The sequence below is a fragment of the Engystomops pustulosus genome, chromosome 1 (assembly GCF_040894005.1).
Source record: "Engystomops pustulosus chromosome 1, aEngPut4.maternal, whole genome shotgun sequence".
NCBI classification, from domain to species: Eukaryota; Metazoa; Chordata; class Amphibia; order Anura; family Leptodactylidae; genus Engystomops; species Engystomops pustulosus.
The window spans coordinates 100,280,700-100,299,970 of record NC_092411.1 but is presented as its reverse complement, the minus strand read 5'-3'; the positions used below and the strand labels follow the sequence as shown (position 1 = coordinate 100,299,970).

General features: G+C 40.9%; 1 protein-coding gene across 1 annotated transcript; it reads right to left on the bottom strand.

Annotated features, from left to right (window-relative positions):
* Positions 1–469: 469 nt before the first annotated feature.
* On the bottom strand, positions 470–1,435 carry LOC140117947 (olfactory receptor 4E2-like). The gene has a single exon (XM_072135249.1). It carries the CDS (start codon positions 1,433–1,435, stop codon positions 470–472), a length of 966 nt encoding a protein of 321 aa, XP_071991350.1.
* Between the last annotated feature and the right edge of the window lie 17,836 nt (positions 1,436–19,271).

Below are 19,271 nucleotides of genomic sequence, written 5' to 3'. Positions count from 1 at the left end.
AAGTGGGTGCTGCCTGGGCACAGCCTGCTACTTGAGTCCCTGGCTTGTGAATAATGCTAAGCCTTGGCTGTAAACGTTCTTGTACAGGTCTGAATGAAGCCAAAAATGGTATTTGCTGGTACTCAAGGATCTCCTGGTTTAGAAACTGCCTGCTGATTGATTATTCAAGCTAAATGATTAACCACTGTACAGCAGAGCAGCAGTGGAAGATTCCCCTCTGTTTGGCAGCTAGGTTACACCCTATATTAACTATTTTCATGTCCAAAAATGCCCATACTAAAGATAAACAGAGTTTATTTTTGATATTTCATACTTAAAAAGACATTCTAATGAAAATTGATTAAGTTGTCAAGCATTCCACTGAATGGTATTAAAAAATTATTAAAAAGGTTCTGGGCTAAAGATGATGACAATGAAAATGTTAAATACAAATCTAAATCTAATATCAAAACAAATATAAATCAAGTAATTATTTTTGATTTTTGATATGTATCTTGGTTGCATAACATGGAAAAATTTTGTTTCTAAAAGACTTTCTGATTGTGTTCTTGACCTCCTGGTTTCGTAGTGTGTATATAATTGGGTTTAGTAAAGGGGTCAACACTGTATACAGCACAGATATGATCTTATCTGCTGGATAATTTACAGGGGGTCTTAAATAGATGAATACACATGGCCCAAAAAAGAATGTAACAACCAACAGATGCGAAGCACAGGTAGAAAAAGCCTTCTGTCTTCCTTCTGATGAATGAATCTTTAATATTGTTGTAATAATACCAAGGTAGGAAAACAGTAACACAACAAAACAAGCAAGGGAAATCATTCCGCTGTTGGCAATGATGAACATGTCTATAAAGAATGTGTCACTACAGGCAAGCACAGCCAGGGGGTGAACATCACAGAAGAAGTGGTTGATTTTGTTTGGACCACAAAATGGAAGCTGGTAAGTGAGAAAAGCCTGAGTGAAAGAGTGCAGGAAGCCTGCAACCCAACTTACCACCACCAACCAGAAACAAAACCTGTGATTCATGACTATGTGATACCGTAGAGGGTTACAAATGGCCACATAACGATCATATGCCATGACAGTGAGTAGGAAGCACTCTGTGCCACCAAATAAATGGAGAAAGAAGAGCTGAGATATGCATTGGTTGAATGAGATTGTCTTTCTTTCTGAAAGGATATTAATAAGCATCTTTGGTATGGTGACCGTGGAGTAACAGATGTCTAAAACAGACAAGTTACTAAGGAAGAAATACATAGGTGAGCGAAGATGTGAATCTATATGAACTGCAGTTATAATAGCCAGGTTTCCTGATATAGTTGCTAAATATAGAATTAGAAAAAGTACAAAGAAAATTATATGAGATTCATATGAGTGCGAGAGACCACTGAGTGTGAACTCCATCACCGAACTCTGATTTCTAAATATCATCTTGTGTTCTTCTGAGGCTTCAGACAAAATAGAAGAAGGAATTAGGAAATGCCAAATATAAGAATAATTAAGAATTATCGTTCATTCACATTGTTTTATTATTACTTCTACCTTAAACTTCTATATACTTACACATAAATGATTTAACAGTTGTGAGCCCCTTGCTGTAAGCATAGTGCTTGATAATAGTACACTGCATCTAATATTTATGTGTTTCCTTTTTTTTCATTTGGAGTAAGAAATTCCCTTGAAGCTCCTGTTAGAAATATAAAAATAACTCCTTCATCTCTAATTGTTATAATTAATAATGAGTCTATCGAGTACACAAACAAATTTTTGTCTCCTGTATGTTTTTATTCATTAGCTGAGCAAACGCATTGATGAAATAGACAATGGCCATGGCTACTACCAAAGAGGGGTAATAAAACATCTTAAAATGTAGCCCCAAAAAATACAAGTACATTGTAGTTCTAATATTTATTTTTGGGTGTGATTCACTATATATACGAATATGACCACATAACATTATTAAGCTTTAGAGCAGTGGTGGCTAACCTATGGCACTGGTGCCAGAGGTGGCACTCAGAGCCCTTTCTGTGGGCACTCAGGCCATCACCAGAGAGGACTCCAGGTATCTTCCTACAGTCCCAAACAGCCCAGGACTTGCTGTGCACAGAGCTATTTTAAAGTCACAGTGCTACCTGGGACCACTGGAAGAGTGGGAAGGTGTGAACAGAACTGGATTATCATTGTAGCTCCGGACCCTGGAGGGAAGTTACAATGATCATTCAAATTTCTTCTATTTTCAGCTTTATTAGTGTCCTCAGGTGCTGATATGAATAAAAGCTGTGACAGAGAAGGGAGTATAAATCACAAATTACATTTCTGAGTTGGCACTTTGCGATAAAAAAGAAGGTCTTGGTTGTAGTTTGGGCACTCAGTCTCTAAAAGGTTTGCCATCACTGCCTTAGGGTATAGTTGTATGGTTTCATAAAGCAAAGGTGACTTGTCATGAGTGCTCCTGGGACCCCGTAGTTTAGACTGATTTCCTGTTGTGACTCGGTTCTGTTCCTGATCTCGCTTCTCCGCTGCCTGCCCTGACCTTGTGCTCCGCCTCTGACATTGATCCTGTGCTTCTTATATGGACCACCTGCCTATCCCCGACAACAGGTCTGCCCCAAGACTCTGTACCTCCCCTCGGCCACCACCACAGACAGAGTCGCACCTGTGGTGCGACCTGGTAGTACCACACCGCACGCAACAAGTCCAACCCGCTTTGCATCGGGCTCTGTTGAAAACCGGGGTGCTACTTAGACTCCGCTCCCAGGTGTCGGGTCCACTACCCTTGAAGCCTGACAAGACTGATAGGATAACCAGGTTTATGCAAACTGAAAAAACGAAATCAAATTAATATTTGGTATGACCACTCTTTGCCGCAGCAAATTAAAGGTAGCTAAAGAGGCATTGTTTTCCTTAGCTGGAAAAAAATTTGCATATTTTCCTGAATCCCCTAGTGGAACAGGTTGTAGAAAATTTTCCTTACCTCTCCATCATCACACCTACAAATACTAAACATAAATGCCTTTAACAGATAATCTGTCAGGCAATTGTTGATGATACTTATAAATAATATGATGTTTCTAAAGTATATAACAAAAAATTCCCTAGAAACTCATTTTACAAATATACAAATAACTCCTTCAAGAACTCCTTTCTTTATTCTAATTAATAATAAATATCCAGTACACAAATATTTATATCTATTATTTGTTCTTACTGTATATCTTTGCCCAGTAGCTAGACAAGAGGCTGATAAATAGATGTGAGACACCATTAAATGGGGGTTGGGGAGCAATGACAGATTTTATAAATGTTAGCAAAAATTTTTACCAGATATTTTGAGGCACATTGAGGTTTTGACACTTTTGCTGTGATTCATTGTTTACACTTTATAAAACTTTATACTTTGATGTGTTATGATTTTAAATGTGTGCAGGATCTTTTACTTGGACAAATGTTTGGTCTGATACAAGCCATGTATTCAGAGGACAGTGCTGTGATGAGAGCCAGATTGTTATATTAATATGTTTACATAGTCTGTCCTTGGGTTTCTAGTTATGGACTCTGGTCTGAAGTATCTACTATATTTATCTGTGGTCTAAATTGTTTAATGGGTCTGGTCTGAGATTTATTTAATGACTGGTCAGATATTGCTCATGATTATGGTGAGTATATTCTTTTGGGTCTGTTCTGTGTAGTACAGATTTCTGCTGCCAACACCTGTGATTGGTGGTGGCATAACCTCACCCATAGACTTTGATTTGTTTCTAGGACAGCATGGAGCCTCTCTGCGACTCCCAATGCTGTAACCAAATAATCTGTATTACACTTTGTTGGAGGCAGGCTCAACTACAAATGCTCCATATTACCAACATACTACATTTCAGTTGTATTGCAGTATATTTTTCAAGCAATCAGACCCCATAGAATTCAAACCCCCAAAGGATTTCAATTCAGCCTCATTTTCATTGATTGCAAGGAAAAAAAACCATGTTACATATCCTACATCCCAAAATATAAAAATAATGATCGCATAAGGTATATGTCTTTCCATAATTGAAATATAGTCAAGTTATAGTATTCTGTATTCTGTGTACTCATGGAGTACATATTCCTTTGAAGAATATAGACTATATGTCCTCTATTACAATAAGGTGGCCTTCATTGGCAATCTCTCCTTAAGGAGAACACCTACTGTCTGACTCTATTACAATAACAACACTTGACACTTAACCAGTCACTGCAGGGTAGGCAGCCTGAACTACAAAGCCTTATCATCAGGTTTCTATACTATAGTTACACTAAATGAGAACGCTGTGTCTCTCAAAGCACAATAGTATTCTGCAGCGTCTTCAAGAAAAACATGAGTCTTCTGTAGATGGGTTGTCCTCTCCTTAGGAAGTACTGACATTAGAAATTATCCAACGTCACTTGTGCCATCGTATCCACTAGAAAGAAATACAAGTCTTCCATCCCTTTCTTTTTTGTACCAGAACATGAAATCATGACTGGTAATATTCTGACGACAGGAGATGATCACTTTTTGTCCTTCACTTGTTCTTATCTGACGATCCTGGAACACTTGACATTGAGTTGTAGTGAAAACTGATAAAAAAAATAAAGAAATTCATGTCAATTATTGCCAGCAATAAAAGAGCAAAGACAAATGTAATTTTGACTTGTAATGTTATATAACCAAATAATTGTATTTATTGCATAGTAAAAAGTTAATTTTTATATGATTTCCACAGTTTAATCTCAAGATGTCTCCATGCATCCATTAAGTAAAGTCTTCTTGGTTACCTTAAAGGGAAGAAATCTGTTTCTGATGCAAATGCAATTTACCAAAGGTACAGTACAGTTGTAATACCACTCTTTCTCTTTATAGAGCATAGCTGTGCTCATTTTCTGAATAATGTACTGAAAGGGTGGTAGAACAGTAGAAAATATTACAACATACCTATCAATAAATGAACGAGGCTTAGATCATTCATTGTAAGTGTAGAATTTCTTCTGAGCTGTTTTACACTTGTGTATCTGACACAAATGTGAAGTTCCCTCCTTCATGATGCTGATGTCTTTTTAGGTCACACTTCCTTTCGGGGTTAGGCATTTTTTGTCTTATATTATGGTCAGAATAGCTTAAATTTAAAGCACAACTAACCTTATAAGCCTATTAACCCATAAACCATTGGTGTGGATGATAAAAGTAAACTTTATGATATACTTTATTAAGGCAAAATGTTTCTTGTTCTGTTTATGTAGCAATTTGTGTAAATCAATGTTACTACCTGAAAGCTGATACAGAACAAAATTTTGAATCACTCTTTACAGACAGTTTTTGTCTAATCTCCTTGCATACAGTAGATGAATCCTCAAGTAAAATATGCTGGAGGTATGAAAATAGATCATCTTTAGCTTTTGTTCCTTGGGGGATATTTATCAGGACCTCTGCGCACCGCCAGTGGTGCAGAGGCCCTGAAATAATCGCAAATGCTAGCTTATTGCTAGCTTTTGCGATTATTTTCCCCAATCCGCCACCTTCACGCCAGTGGGGCGTGAAGGGGGGGCGCGGCCGGCCGAGCGGGTGGCGCGGCCGGACGGGAGTGGGCCGGCGCAGGACGTTACTGTCCCCGCGCCTGCGCACTCGCTGCTGACGGCGACTTTTCATTTGTGAAAAGTCGCCGGTTGCGTTTTTTTCTTCGCCAGGCCCTGCCTGGCGTAGTAAAAACGCTGCGCGGCTGGCAGCCCGATACATGAAGAGGCAGAAGCCTCTTTATGTATCGGGCTGCAAATCTGCAGCGGCGGGGCGATCATACGCTGGCGCACGGGCGCCAGCGTATGATAAATATTCCCCCTTATCTCTATTTTGTGAATTCTTTCCCATAATTTACCGTTTATTTCCTGGCATCAGCACTCATTTTTACCAAGGAATATATGATTTGCAGGAGACTGCAGGAAGTGGCTACTTTTTTGCTTTCAGTTTCAAAGACCACATGGGCTGATGAGCATTCAAGACCTGTTCTCTTTGGAGCACCTGCCCGACTTTGCAGGGTCCACAGTCCAGATGACTAGATACTGACCACAGTTTTAGGCTTTTGTTTTAATAAATAGTTTCATATGATGAAATCATTATTGCATGCTTCTACTTTACCTACTTTCATGATATATTACTGTAGCATTAACTTTTTACATATTCCATAAATTATAACCAAAAGAGAAGTACAGCTAAATTTATGATATAATAAAACAATAAGGGACCTGTAAAATCTGTGCCTGTCCCACTTTCGTGTGCTTCAGTGCCATTCTCGTCCGTACTAAGTGTTTTGTTCTCTCCTTACCATTAGGCTAATATATATAGCCGAATCACAGCTCCCAGCAGCAATTAGAACCTCAGGTGACACGGCGGGGTCCACAAGCAGAGCTGTGAGGTGCAGCGGTTGTATTTGCCATTGGTCGATGTATATTTACTTTGGCCAGTCATGAAAGCACTATGGTTTCAACAAGATGAATAACTAGATGAGAAAATATACTTGATGCTGATCTCCACAGTAGACACAGTAGTTTCTTGCATAGGGAAAATGTTTCTGACAGGTTCTCTTTAACCTTGCTACATGATCCTGCATATAGATTACCTGTTTCTATTAGCTTGCATAATGACATGAATGTAAGTAAACCTAGCCACAGAAGTATTAGAGATACAGATAACATCTGTCCTGTTGGGTTCCAAGCTCGGTGTAACTACAACCGTAGAAGCAATAGCAGCTGCTTCAGGGCCCATAGTGTAACTTGACCTCCCACAATATATAGCTTAATATGTATATAACAGTGCACATTTTGCACAGTACAAAGTTGTATAAGAGTGCATGTATGTGTTGTACTGTATTTGTGGCGCTCGGTCTTCACCAGAGGCCGCCGCAAAGCAGGATGGTCTTGCTGCGGCGTGGTGCCACCAGGTCGCTCCAGAGGTGCGAATAGCTTGCCAAGGACGAGGTACAGATTCTTGCGAGCAGTCTCGGAGTCGGGCACACAGGCGGCAGAAATGCAGAAGTCAGAGGTCAGGTCCAGGATCAGGAGATCAACACAGAAACAAGGAACGGGAACAAGGAGCAACACAAGGAACCCGGAGCTTTCTCAAAGATTCAGTGGGGGGGGGGGGGAGGTAATGGGAGATTGCGGTTTAAATAGGAACCCGGACGTGGCCAGGGCAAATCAGAAGTGCACTGGCCCTTTAAATCTTCGAGTGCCGGAGCGGGGACGCGTGCATGGCCTAGACGGGACGGGAGCAGGAGCAAGGAGAGGTAAGTGAGGGCCGAGGGCACCACCACGGAGAGGGGCATGGGTGTGCCTGTGATCCAAGGCATGTATCGCAGGGACACACATGACAGTACCCCTCCCCCTCTTCTTGGCCTATAGAAATCTGTGGAGGAGACTTTGTTCCAGGATATTCTCTTCAGGCTCCCAGACCCAAACCCCTTCTAGTCAACAAGGTCTTCATGTCCAACACCTCCTTAACTTCGTAGACATCAGTAGAGTCAGCCTCATGAGCAGGAGGAGGAGATTGTTGAGAGAAGCGGTTCAAGATGACAGGCTTTAGGAGGGAGAGATAGAAAGAATGGATGGATGCACATAGATGGAGGAAGGCAGAGTTTGTAGGCCACTAGATTGATGCCCAACAATAACTTCAAAAGGACTGAGGATGCAGGGACCAAGCTTGTAGCTAGGTATCTTCAGCCGTACGTATCTGGAGGATAATAATACTACCTTAGGGGTCACATAAAATCGGAGAAAAAAGAAAAGATAGTATGTCTATCACTATTATCTGTTACCATGACACATCTCCTCAACTTTCTCTCTATCTATATTGGCTATAACTTAACTTACACCTATTCAGAAAGCCAATTTACACATGACAAATGCATAACAAAACAGTCTACAGGTCTATTTGGGAGTGGTGATGGAACAACCATCACATTAGAATTTCACATTTTCCATGGAGGCAGCATACAGGGACTAGGGGCAAGGATATCTCATGCATCATTCAAGAATTATAGAATAGGCTGTCGAGAAACATTGGGGCAGATTAACTTACCCGGTCCATTCGTGATCCAGTGGTGCGTTCTCCGTCGAGGATTCGGGTCTTCCGGCGATTCACTAAGGTAGTGCGCCCGATGTCCACCAGATGTTGCTGCCGCGCTGAAGTCCATCAGAGCACGCTATAGTTCACCGTCCTATCTTGGGTGCAGGTAAGCGTGTGTCAAACAACACTTTTTTTTTTAAATTCCATGGTTTTTCTGAATCCGTCAAGTTTTTTGACAGCCACACACCCCCATTTCCGTCGCGTGCATGCCGGTGCCGATGAGCCATAATCTTTTTTTTTTTTTTTTTTTTAACTTAAAATGATCTTTATTTTATCAATGAAAAAATACAGACATTTATATACATTTGGCTACCACAAACAATAATGCATAATTTCATCTAGATACATAAACTGTGCATTTTTTTCCCCTTTCCTTCCCTCCCCTCTACCCCCCCCCCCCCCCCCCTCAGTGCATAGTACAAGCACATGATTAAATAAATCAGTAATACAATAAATTCAAACCACAATGTAGCAAACAATTACATGGTACAATAGCTCATTAGTGTCCAGAATCCTTATATTACTTTAGAAAACCATCAACTACATATATTCATCTGATATTACCCCTTGAACAATACATGCCTACTGACTCCCCACCAGGCCCCCCCCCCTCCCCCCGAGGACAAGACCATATCCGATAAAGGAAAAGGAGGACCAGAAAAAGAGAAAGAAAAGAAAGGAAAGAAAGAGAAAGAAAAAAAAAAAAAAAAAGAAAGAGAAGAAAAAGGAGCTCTCTGTTTACTCACATCCCCCACCCCCTCTCCTACACTCCCCCTGCTGTCTCCATATAGTGCAACCACTTATACCATTTCTTATCCCATACCACTTTACTTTCTTTTGTCGCCAAGGACATTCTTTCTAATTTGATCATTTCCATAACACTCTGTTTCCATATTTCGATTGTTGGTGAGGTATCCTTAATCCACAGATTTAGGATTACTTTCCTAGCCATGAATAGTAATTGAGATATAATTTTCTTAGCACATTTACTCAGTTTCTTTTTTCCAAAATATCCCAGTATAGCCAACCATGGATCCTTTGATAATGATATTCCCAGTGCTTCATTTATAGCCCTAAAAACCTCTTCCCAATATTTAAATAATTTAGGACATCTCCAAAACATGTGATACCACCCAGCCCTCTCTTCAAGACATTTCACACAAACATCATTATCTTTATAACCTATTCTATAGAGCCAACTTGGCGTCCTGTGCAACCTATGAATAATGAAAAATTGAGTGATTCTGTGACTACCATTTTTAGAAACCCACAATGGTGACTGTAATACCTCTTTCCATTCCTCCACCTCTACAGTACGTATCCCCAATTCTTCATTGCATTTTTGCATTGCCTTAAACCTAATTTTCTTTGAACCCTTTTGTACAAGTGCTTCATAAATGGATGATATCTTTTTCTCCCTTATTAAATTTCTAAACTTCCCATACTCCTGTGACTCCAAATGTGAATCTTGTAAATTTTTACCAATCCACCGTAACTTTATGTACCTAAATCTATCCCTTTGAACAATATCAAATTCGTGTGCTAATATTTCAAAAGATTTAAAAGACCCATGCTCAAATAGTTGAGATATATATCTTACCCCTTTGGCTATCCATCTTTTGTATCCTGTAATTATATCCCCTGTTATGGTAGTATTATCCCAGATCGGAGCCTCCTCTGTCCAAGCCTTTATACCAAATATTTTCTTTAATTTAAGCCAACTCTGTCTTGAAGTTTCCAACATAGAAACAGTTCTAACATTATCTTGCACTGGGGAGAGTCCTGTCTCCAATATGTTTATGAACTGTAATTTCCTATCCTGAAGTTTGAGTAGTTCAGCATATATACTAGCGATTTCACCAGATGTTTCTTTTAGGGCCGCTGCTACTTGGGCTGCAACAAAATAAAATCTCCAATTTGGAAGTGATACTCCTCCATCCTCCCTTAAGCATTGTAGAACTTTCTTCTCAATTCTGGCTTCCCCCCCCCCCCCCCAGAAAAATTCAGTACATATTTTATCGATAATATCACAAATCTGTTCAGGAATCTTCATAGGGGAGTTTCTAAAGAGGTAAAGCGCTTGAGGAAGAAGAACCATTTTGATCAGGCTAAGCCTAGCCGCATATGTCAATTTTAATTTGGACCAAATCTTGATCTTCATCCTCCATTTTTCAATCAAAGGGAGTATGTTCAGTTCCACAAACCGATTCAATGAATCTGATAAAACAATGCCCAAATATCTAAAGGATTTTTCTCCCTCAATAACCTCCAATGGAAGATTCAAATCTGCCCTGTTTACTCCCAAAAACATCGCAGCTGATTTTGCCCAATTTATTTGCAGCCCGGACATCTTCCCATGGACTCTCAGAGTTTCTTGTAGAACATTCATTGACACTTCTGGGTTTGCTACAAATAATAATACGTCATCTGCGTATAATGATATTTTAACTTCTGTCTGGCCAAATTTAAATCCTTCTACTCTCTCCTCCCCTCTAATCCTTGCAGCCAAGGCTTCAATAACCAATGCAAAGAGGAGAGGAGAGAGCGGACATCCCTGTCTAGTCCCTCGCAATAACTTAAGTGGGAGGGACCTCTCCCCCTCGATACACACGCAGGCACTAGCTTTCTTATACAATATCTTTATCCACTTTATAAAACAATACCCAAACCCCATTTTCTTAAGGGTTTGCCACAAAAAGCTCCATTCTACCCTATCAAAAGCCTTTGTGGCATCGAGGGAGAGAACCACCCCCCCCCCCCCGCCTTTCCTGCTTCCGTCAGCTCCATACAGGCATAAAGTTTCCTCAAGTTGCATGTGGTAGTCTTACCAGGCATAAACCCGCACTGATCTTCCTCCACCACTTCTGAGATTACTTTTATTAACCTACCAGCTAAGACCTGTGCCAGAATCTTGACATCTACATTCAGTAGAGATATTGGCCTGTATGCATCTGGATCTAGCTTATCTTTACCTTGTTTCAATAATAAAATTATGTCTGCCTCATACATTGAGTTTGGGAGCTCTTCTTGGTTGTAAGCCCCCAAAAATACATTCAGGAGCTTCTCTGACATTATTTCCCTATATTTTTGATAGACTTCACCTGGGAGCCCGTCCGGACCAGGAGATTTATTATTAGGAAGTTTCTCAATTACTGTTTTTATTTCTTCCTGCGTTAAAGGCTTGTCCAAGTATTGCTTACTTTCATTACTTAATCTCTTCATATTGATCGCGTTGAGATAGTCCCTGATTTCATTATCTTCTACTGTTAGTTCTGATTCATAAATTTTACTAAACTGATTATGAAAGTACTGTAGTATCTCATCTTGTTTATTTATTAATCTTCCTCTTTCATTCTTTATCGCCACTATATGTGTATCATTCCCCTTCTCTTTCACCAGATTTGCCAATAATCTACTTGGTTTCTCTCCTTCAGCGAACCACCTACTCTTACAGACTATAGAAGAACTATATACTTTTTGAAGAATGTGTAGTTCATAGTCCTTCCTTGATTGTTCCCATGTCTGTTTATTACTTTCAGTAGGAGCCAATCCATATTGCGCCTTTTTTTCCTCTTCCAAATATCTCAACTCAGATTCTTTTTTACTAAATTCTCTCTTTAGTCTTAATATTTCTTTTGAATATTCCTTCTGTAATACAGCTTTGCCCTGGTCCCAACCCCAGATATTACCCATTTCATCTGAAGTGTGGGATAGTGTGATCCTGAATTCATTTATTATTTCCTGATGTGAGTCTATCTTATTTAGCCAGAATGAATTTATCTTCCACCTCCTCGTTTTCCATCTATCTTCATCTTTCAACTGAACCATAATTGGAGCATGGTCTGAAAATGAACGAATACCATATTTAACAACCTGTGTTTCTTGAAGTAGTCTACCACTCCCCAGTGCAAGATCTATTCTTGAAAAGCTATTATGGGATTTAGAAAAACACGAGAACTCCCTCTTTTCTGGGTTTCTCAACCTCCACAAATCCAACCATTCTAATTCTTGACACCATTTACTTAGACTTGTGCGTGATTCTCTCTCACTCACTACCCCCTCAGGTCTAAATCTATCTTTTTTCAGGTCCATCACTGCATTGAAGTCTCCTATAAATAGAAAGGGAAGATCACTCACATTATTATCCTCTACAATCTCATGAATCTCCCGACATACCGCTAGCCCAAAAGGGGGGGGGACATATACTGTAGCTAGAATGAATTCAAAATTATTCAGCTTACACTGTAACAGGATATATCTCCCTTGATTATCCGTCCACTGTCTAAAACAGTGAAATTTACAATTTCTTTTAATAAGGATACAAACACCTCTAGAATACGTTGAGTGCCCTGAAATATAAACCTCTTCCACCCACCTTCGTTTAAGCAAAATGGCTTCTTCTGTCAGAATATGTGTTTCCTGTAGACAGACAATATCAGCATTGTAATAAGCGATTGCTTTAAAAATTGCCTGTCTCTTAATCTTATCCCTCATTCCTCTCACGTTCCATGACACCACCCGCCCCATCCTTTACCTAATGTGGCTGCCAAAGGTAACTATCTAAGATATTAAGGATGATAGAGAGTTAATAAAGGAAAAAAAAAAAGAGGGCGCTAAGAGAACAGGAACCCTTGGACAAGGGAACGTGAGGGAGAGTACGCGTGGAAAAACAGAGAGCCAAAAATAAGAAAAACGTGGAAAAGAAAAAAAGAGAGAGAAAAAAAAGAAAAGAAAAAAAAAACCAGAACTTTTCCCCTCTCCCCCCTCCCCCCCTTTCCCCTGTCCCCCCTCTCCCCCCACCATACAGTCCCATCCCCTTCCCTAACCCGTATTAGCTCAATGCTTACCATTACTGGTTTGAGCTTCTTCCCTAGCATGACCTACCCTCCCCTTCCGTCATTTTTCTTCCCAGATTTGGTACTGGAGCTCAGCACACTGTCTAGCCAACTGTTAGCCTCCTCAGGATTGGTGAAAAAGTGTGTTTTATCACTATAAATTACCCTCAATTTGGCAGGGAACAACAGCGAGTACTGAATATTATTTTCCCTTAGTCTTTTTTTACAGTCCCTAAAGTTGTTGCGCTCTTTTCTTGTCTGTAGGGCATAATCCGGGAACAATCTAATCACCTCATTATTCCATGTTTGATCTCCCTTCTTTCTGTTTTCTAACATTATTCGGTCTCTATCTCTAGAGAAAACCAGTTTAATCAGGAAGGGCCTAGGATACGATCCAGGTGGTGGTGCTTTAAAAGGGATTCTATGTGCTCTTTCAATAAATTGTTTATTAGAGAAAAAATCCTCTCCCAACCAGCCCATAAACCAACTTTCTAAGAATTTTATGGGGTCCTTTCCTTCTACTCCTTCTGCAAACCCCACACACTTGATATTTCCTCGTCTTGCTCTGTTTTCCAGATCTATAAGTTTTTCTTTTATCTCTTTGTTATCCACTTTTAACTGTTTGATTTCCGCTTTCAATACTTTTAATGACCCCTCCATTTCATTAACTTGTTTCTCAGTATTACCCAACCTTTCCTTTACATTGTAAACATCTTCCCTCAGGCCTCTTATTTCATTACTCAAACCACCCACCTCTGTTACTAAATCTGCTACATTTCTGTTACAGATATCCAAAGCCTTTAGTATTTTGTCTAATCCAGTTTCTGAGGTTTCTAGATCTTTCAATTGTCCCTCCTGTTCTTCCCTTCCTTCCACATTCTCTTCTTTATCCGAAGTGCCTGCTGCTATGCACCACTTCTCTATAGTTTTACCATCACTTTTTCCTTCACATTTTGAGTTTTTCCCCTTTGGAGGGCTTGTTTTTGCCGCAAAGGAGCCTGATTTCCGCCCTTCTTTTTGAGCGCTAGTATGTTTCTGCATATTGGCACCACGTGTCATCATCTAACCAATGGGTAACAATCTCAAAGAGAAGGGAGCCTAACCCTATGACATATATAATTTCCTTCCAAGTACAAGTTTAAAAAAACTTAATACCTAGTGTGTATTATATAATTTCTTTGACTTCAGCAGTTGTTTTCATACAGTGTATACATGCTCAAGGCAGGATCCCCAAAAAAAAAAAAAAAATCACGCACAAGTTATATATTGCTATCTTATGGTACCATGGTATAAATAACCTATTAATTCATATATATACAACATGTATTACACCAAACAGTTTTAATCTACGGTATGAAGCACAACCTAAGCACAACCTAGTCCATAAGGGTAGCACACTTGGTTGCATGCAGCCAAATAGATCAACAAATAACGGGACAAGATATAAGAAAATTCATGTCTTTTTTGGTTCTGTCTCTCAAACTGTATTGCACCACTTGTCCCGTCTATTATTGTAGCTCCTCATATATTGCACGTATTGTCCCAGATAATAAGAACAAAAAAAGGATAATAATTCATAGATAAATAAGTAAGTAATATGGTTCTTTCAGATCCACAGATGATATCCAAAAAGAGCTTATTGCACACTATGTCCAATCCAATAAGATGACTCGGGCTTTATTTACACAGTTTATCCGAGACACTAATAAGGTTTTCCAACGCACTGAATCAATATGAAGAATGATTTCCTGTTACTTGTTATAACTCTGCAATTAGAACACTGTTCATCCTCTAGGACCACACGCTCATTTCATATGAAAGTAAAAAGGTCTTAACGCCCCTGGCAAACAAAATTGACACCGTGTAGTGTGATTAGAGCTATAAGCTGCCGCCCAAGCCCTCCTCACTCACTGTGCCTCTTCTATAATGCTGTGAATGCCACAGGAGCTCGACCCCAGCTTATCTAGAGGTAGTGTCTGTCCTCCAAAGCCCTGCAGAGGCCAGCAGTTCAGGATCATAAATCATACAGCGTCTCACTTGCTTGCAGTCACGTGACCTTTTTGAACAGCTGAGCTTCACAACAAAGTACTTTCTCCTCCGTTGATGTACTGCTTCTTCTTATCTCAGAAGCTAAGTCCACATCCCCAACACACAACAGGAGTATAAAATCCCAGGCACATTCTCCTGTAGATCCTCCAATGTTGTGTACATGATACTGTGCATGAGGTGTCACACAAATAATATATACATTGGGGAGACCCAACAAAAACTTCAGAGCAGGATGAATTCTCACAGACACACCATAAGTGAGGGGATGGAAACACCTGTGGGAAAACACTTTTCTGGACCAGGCCACAGCGAGAAGGATTTAAAGGTCCTAATACTGAAAGGTGACTTTAAGGACAACAGAGAAAGGAAAACCTGGGAGTTCAAGCTGATGATGACCTTCCAGTCACTGGCACAAGGCCTCAATATTGCACCTGGATTTATGGCTCATTACATGGACTCGCTTCAATCCCCACAAGAGACTAACTCCAGACCCCTGCCATCCTAGCCCCCCACCCCCTGCCCATCACCCTTCTCTGTGTAACATAACCTCTAGTTTTATTGCCCCAGCTTATCTTAATTGAGTCTCACCATATGTACTAATTATCTTGTTGTAACATCCCTCAAATATTGTGTTTTTCTCTCAGTGCTTCATTTGTATCCATGCCTGAAGAAGGGGCCTGTGTGCCCTGAAAGCTTGCACCAAATATAATTTTTCTGGTTAGCCAATAAAGGTATCATTCCTTAAGCACTTTTGTAGTTTTTACACAAAAGTATTTACATCAGATTTTTTATTTTTCCTGGCTAACACGGTACGTCAACAATTTTCTCAACATACTATCTCAGAAGCTGACACGCTGCCCAGATCACACTCACAGCGCTGCTCCGTCTCCAGAAGTTCCGACAGACCTGCTCTCACCAGGTCACGAACTCTGTCAGCTCCCCCCAGCACTTATTCAACGGCCGGCTCATGCAGTCACCACGCACCAGCAGGTACCCGCCAGCATGTCTCTCAGCCTTGTTAGTTGCGAGCTCCAGCACAGCTTCTCACACGTGCATACTGGAAGAGGGGGGCGTGGCCGCGGCACGTCAGATCCGCTACACCGCTCTCATGCTTTCCTCCTCGATGAGCCATAATCTGATCGCGTGCGCCAAAAACCCGGGGCAATTCGCCGCAAATCGGTAATTTTTGGGAAACCCGGCGATAAAGAGCGATTCGGGCCCTTAGTAAATGACCCCCATTGAGTTTTAATGCAACTCTTTTTAAGTGTGACACAAAATAAAGTATATTGAAAATCAAGATTTTAAAGTGCCAGGTGCAATAGTATTAGCTAAGTGTATACAAAATGCTGGTGCATAACGGAACATTTCATCACATGCCTCCTTCATGCAGCCATATTCTAATACAATTGTAAACATATTGCTTACCCTTAGTGTCTTATTCGCCCTGAGTGCACCACAGACAAAGAAACTCCCCAACGCGTGTTTCGGCACTAGCCTTCGTCTTGGGGGATATATCTCACTGACAAGATTGGGCTTATATGCAACATGTAGCCAATGAATGTGCTCACCTGTTGTATATAATCAAATGGTCCCAACTGAGATATCGGGCGCACACTGCATGGAGGATCGCATGTAGGAGAACTCAGCCCATGGTAGTAGGTCAGCTGAGTTATCTTGACGGGCTGAGACAAAGTGGTGAAGATAAGAGCCCAAAGTCTGATTCACCCTTTGTACTTGAACATTCGACTGAGGGTGGTAAGCTGGAGGTTATGTTGCACTTGCAAGTAGTTGAGCTGTGAATACTGAGTGTGCTGTTCCCCTTAGTTGTATATGTTGTATTCTACTGTTTACATAACTGTATTTTGTTCTACCTCCATTATATGTGATATATTGGGGCTATGCTGCCATCTGCTGGTCAGTATGCACATGCGCTCCCTCTGCTTGTTTTATAAGTTTTTTCTAAGTGGGAGTGGTTTTGGAGCCCTGTCCCTGGTTATTTCCTGTGGCAGCCATCTTCGGTTGCCTGTAACTGGGAACACACGTGTTTTGGGCTACAGAAGCATCAAATTCTGACCAGCAGCTCAGATCTCTGTATTACAGAAGCGTATATCATCTTCAAGACTCATCAATTACCAGCATCAACAATCTCAGAGCCACACAACACTGTATCTGTGACTATCGCTGCATCTGAGGTAATAAACCAAGTCTTGCTTCACATCACTGATTACTGCATCTTATCTCCTGCATCTGAGCTCTGGTCCTGTCTGCTCCACATTCTGGATACGAAGGTAGGAAAGTTTCCCAGTTACTATCTTCTAGTCAGTTACACCTTCAATCGCCTTGTGTGGGGACAGAACAGTCAGAATTTGTCTTATAGCCCAAAATCAAAGTCAGAAATATCTTCTGCAACAAGTTCATGTGCAGTGACTCTGCCCGGCTATATTACATGTCTGGACAAGCCTCAGGGGATGCTCAGTGTATCTGTAATATCCCATACATGCAGCAAGGTCTTCCTCAGACCATCCTCCTACTAAGAGACTTCCTGGACATATCTCATGTTGCTGCAGTCAAAGAGATTTGAAAACACTGCAATTTACTGAAATTACCCTGGGAATATTATTGGGGTGTTCCACAGAAGCTGTGCTGCGATTTTTAGCCCCAAATCAAAAACTTTGTTTTCTTAAAGAGACAGTCCACCTTACACCAAAATGGCTGAAAAAGATGTGGAACAATTTCCCAGTGATAAAACACAGCAAAGACAAGCTGATTCGGATGATTTTGAAGAGCAGGAAAAGGAAGTCGCACTTTCAGCAGATGAGATTGCACGACCAAGACGCTTTCTCAAACCGTCACTGAAGGTCATTGAAAACTATCACACTACAAAAGATGAGTTCTGTGATAACCTGGAAGATCTATGGAAGCGAGTTACCTCCCTCATGTCAGGCTTTCAATCCCTCAAAGGTAATGCTGAGAGGTTACAAGACTTCGTTACAAAGCTAAATACAGCGCACGAAAGATATAAGCGACTTCTAGCAAAGTACGTCACGTTCTTAAAAGACTGTAATATTGATGAAGCCTTAACAGAGCTGAACAAAGCAGTATCAGTAGACAGAGAAAGAGACGCCATGGTGCAGAATGCTAAAGCTAAAGCGGAACTCCATATCTCTCATGTACAGGAGACTAGATCACACGCATCAACTTCATCCAAACATTCATCACGAACATACAGATCATCCTGCTCAAGAAGCTCAGTCCTAAGTGACAGATTACTAGAGGCCCGCATAGATGCAGAGCAATCCAAAATAAGACGTGCCTTCAGAGAGAAAGAATTAATGGCAGACGCTAAGGCTAAAAAAGAGAGAGCAGAAGCAGAGGCTCTGATAAAGACTCTTCAAATAGAGATGGAAGAGGAAATCGCATTAGCCAAAGTAAAGGTACTTGAGCAAGCATTGAGCCAAGGTCTTGATCCAGTTTGCTCGCCACCACAGGAAACAGACAATCCAGTTGATCGCACCAGTGATTATGTGCTGCAACAGTCATCTGCAGCGCTCCCTATTCTCAGTACTGTTCAAGTTGACAATGCTGAAACATACAAGTCAGCTCTACCTGAGGTTCCAGTGCTGTCCATAGCACCTGCACAAACTAATAATCTTCACCCTGTTGTATCTTCTCATGGACAGTTATCTCAGCAAGATGGCTATCAGTTATTTTCTGGCCTACAGCATAAGCAGCGGTCATCAGAACTTCCAGAGGCTAAACCACAGCTCAACCCTTCAGCGACCTCATTCTACCCAGGGACATCTCACCCTTTCACGCCAAGCAACCCATACGCCCAAGGGGTACCACGAGTTGACACGGCAACAAGCAGTGAGAAAGCAGATATGTCTGAGTTTGCTAGGTATATGGTTAGCAGGGAACTGATCAACACCAGTCTCTCAAAATTTGACGACCGTGCAGAAAGCTACAGAGCATGGAAAGCAACCTTCAAAGCTGCCATCGCCAACCTTAACCTAACCGCAGAGCAGGAGCTTGACCTCCTTGTCAAGTGGTTGGGACCAGGTTCTACAAATCGCATCAAGAGCCTCAGGACTGTCTATGTGGGACAGGCAGAAGCAGGTCTTGCCGCTGCCTGGCAGAGACTTGAACGTACCTTTGGCAGTGCCGAAGCGATAGAGAAATCCCTATTCAAGAGATTGCAGAACGTTCCAAAGATTAATCTCAAGGAGGTCAACAAGCTCCAGGACTTAAGTGA

Excerpts from the sequence above, each read along its gene's own strand:
- LOC140117947 (XM_072135249.1), bottom strand. The coding sequence starts at position 1,435 with ATGATATTTAGAAATCAGAGTTCGGTGATGGAGTTCACACTCAGTGGT.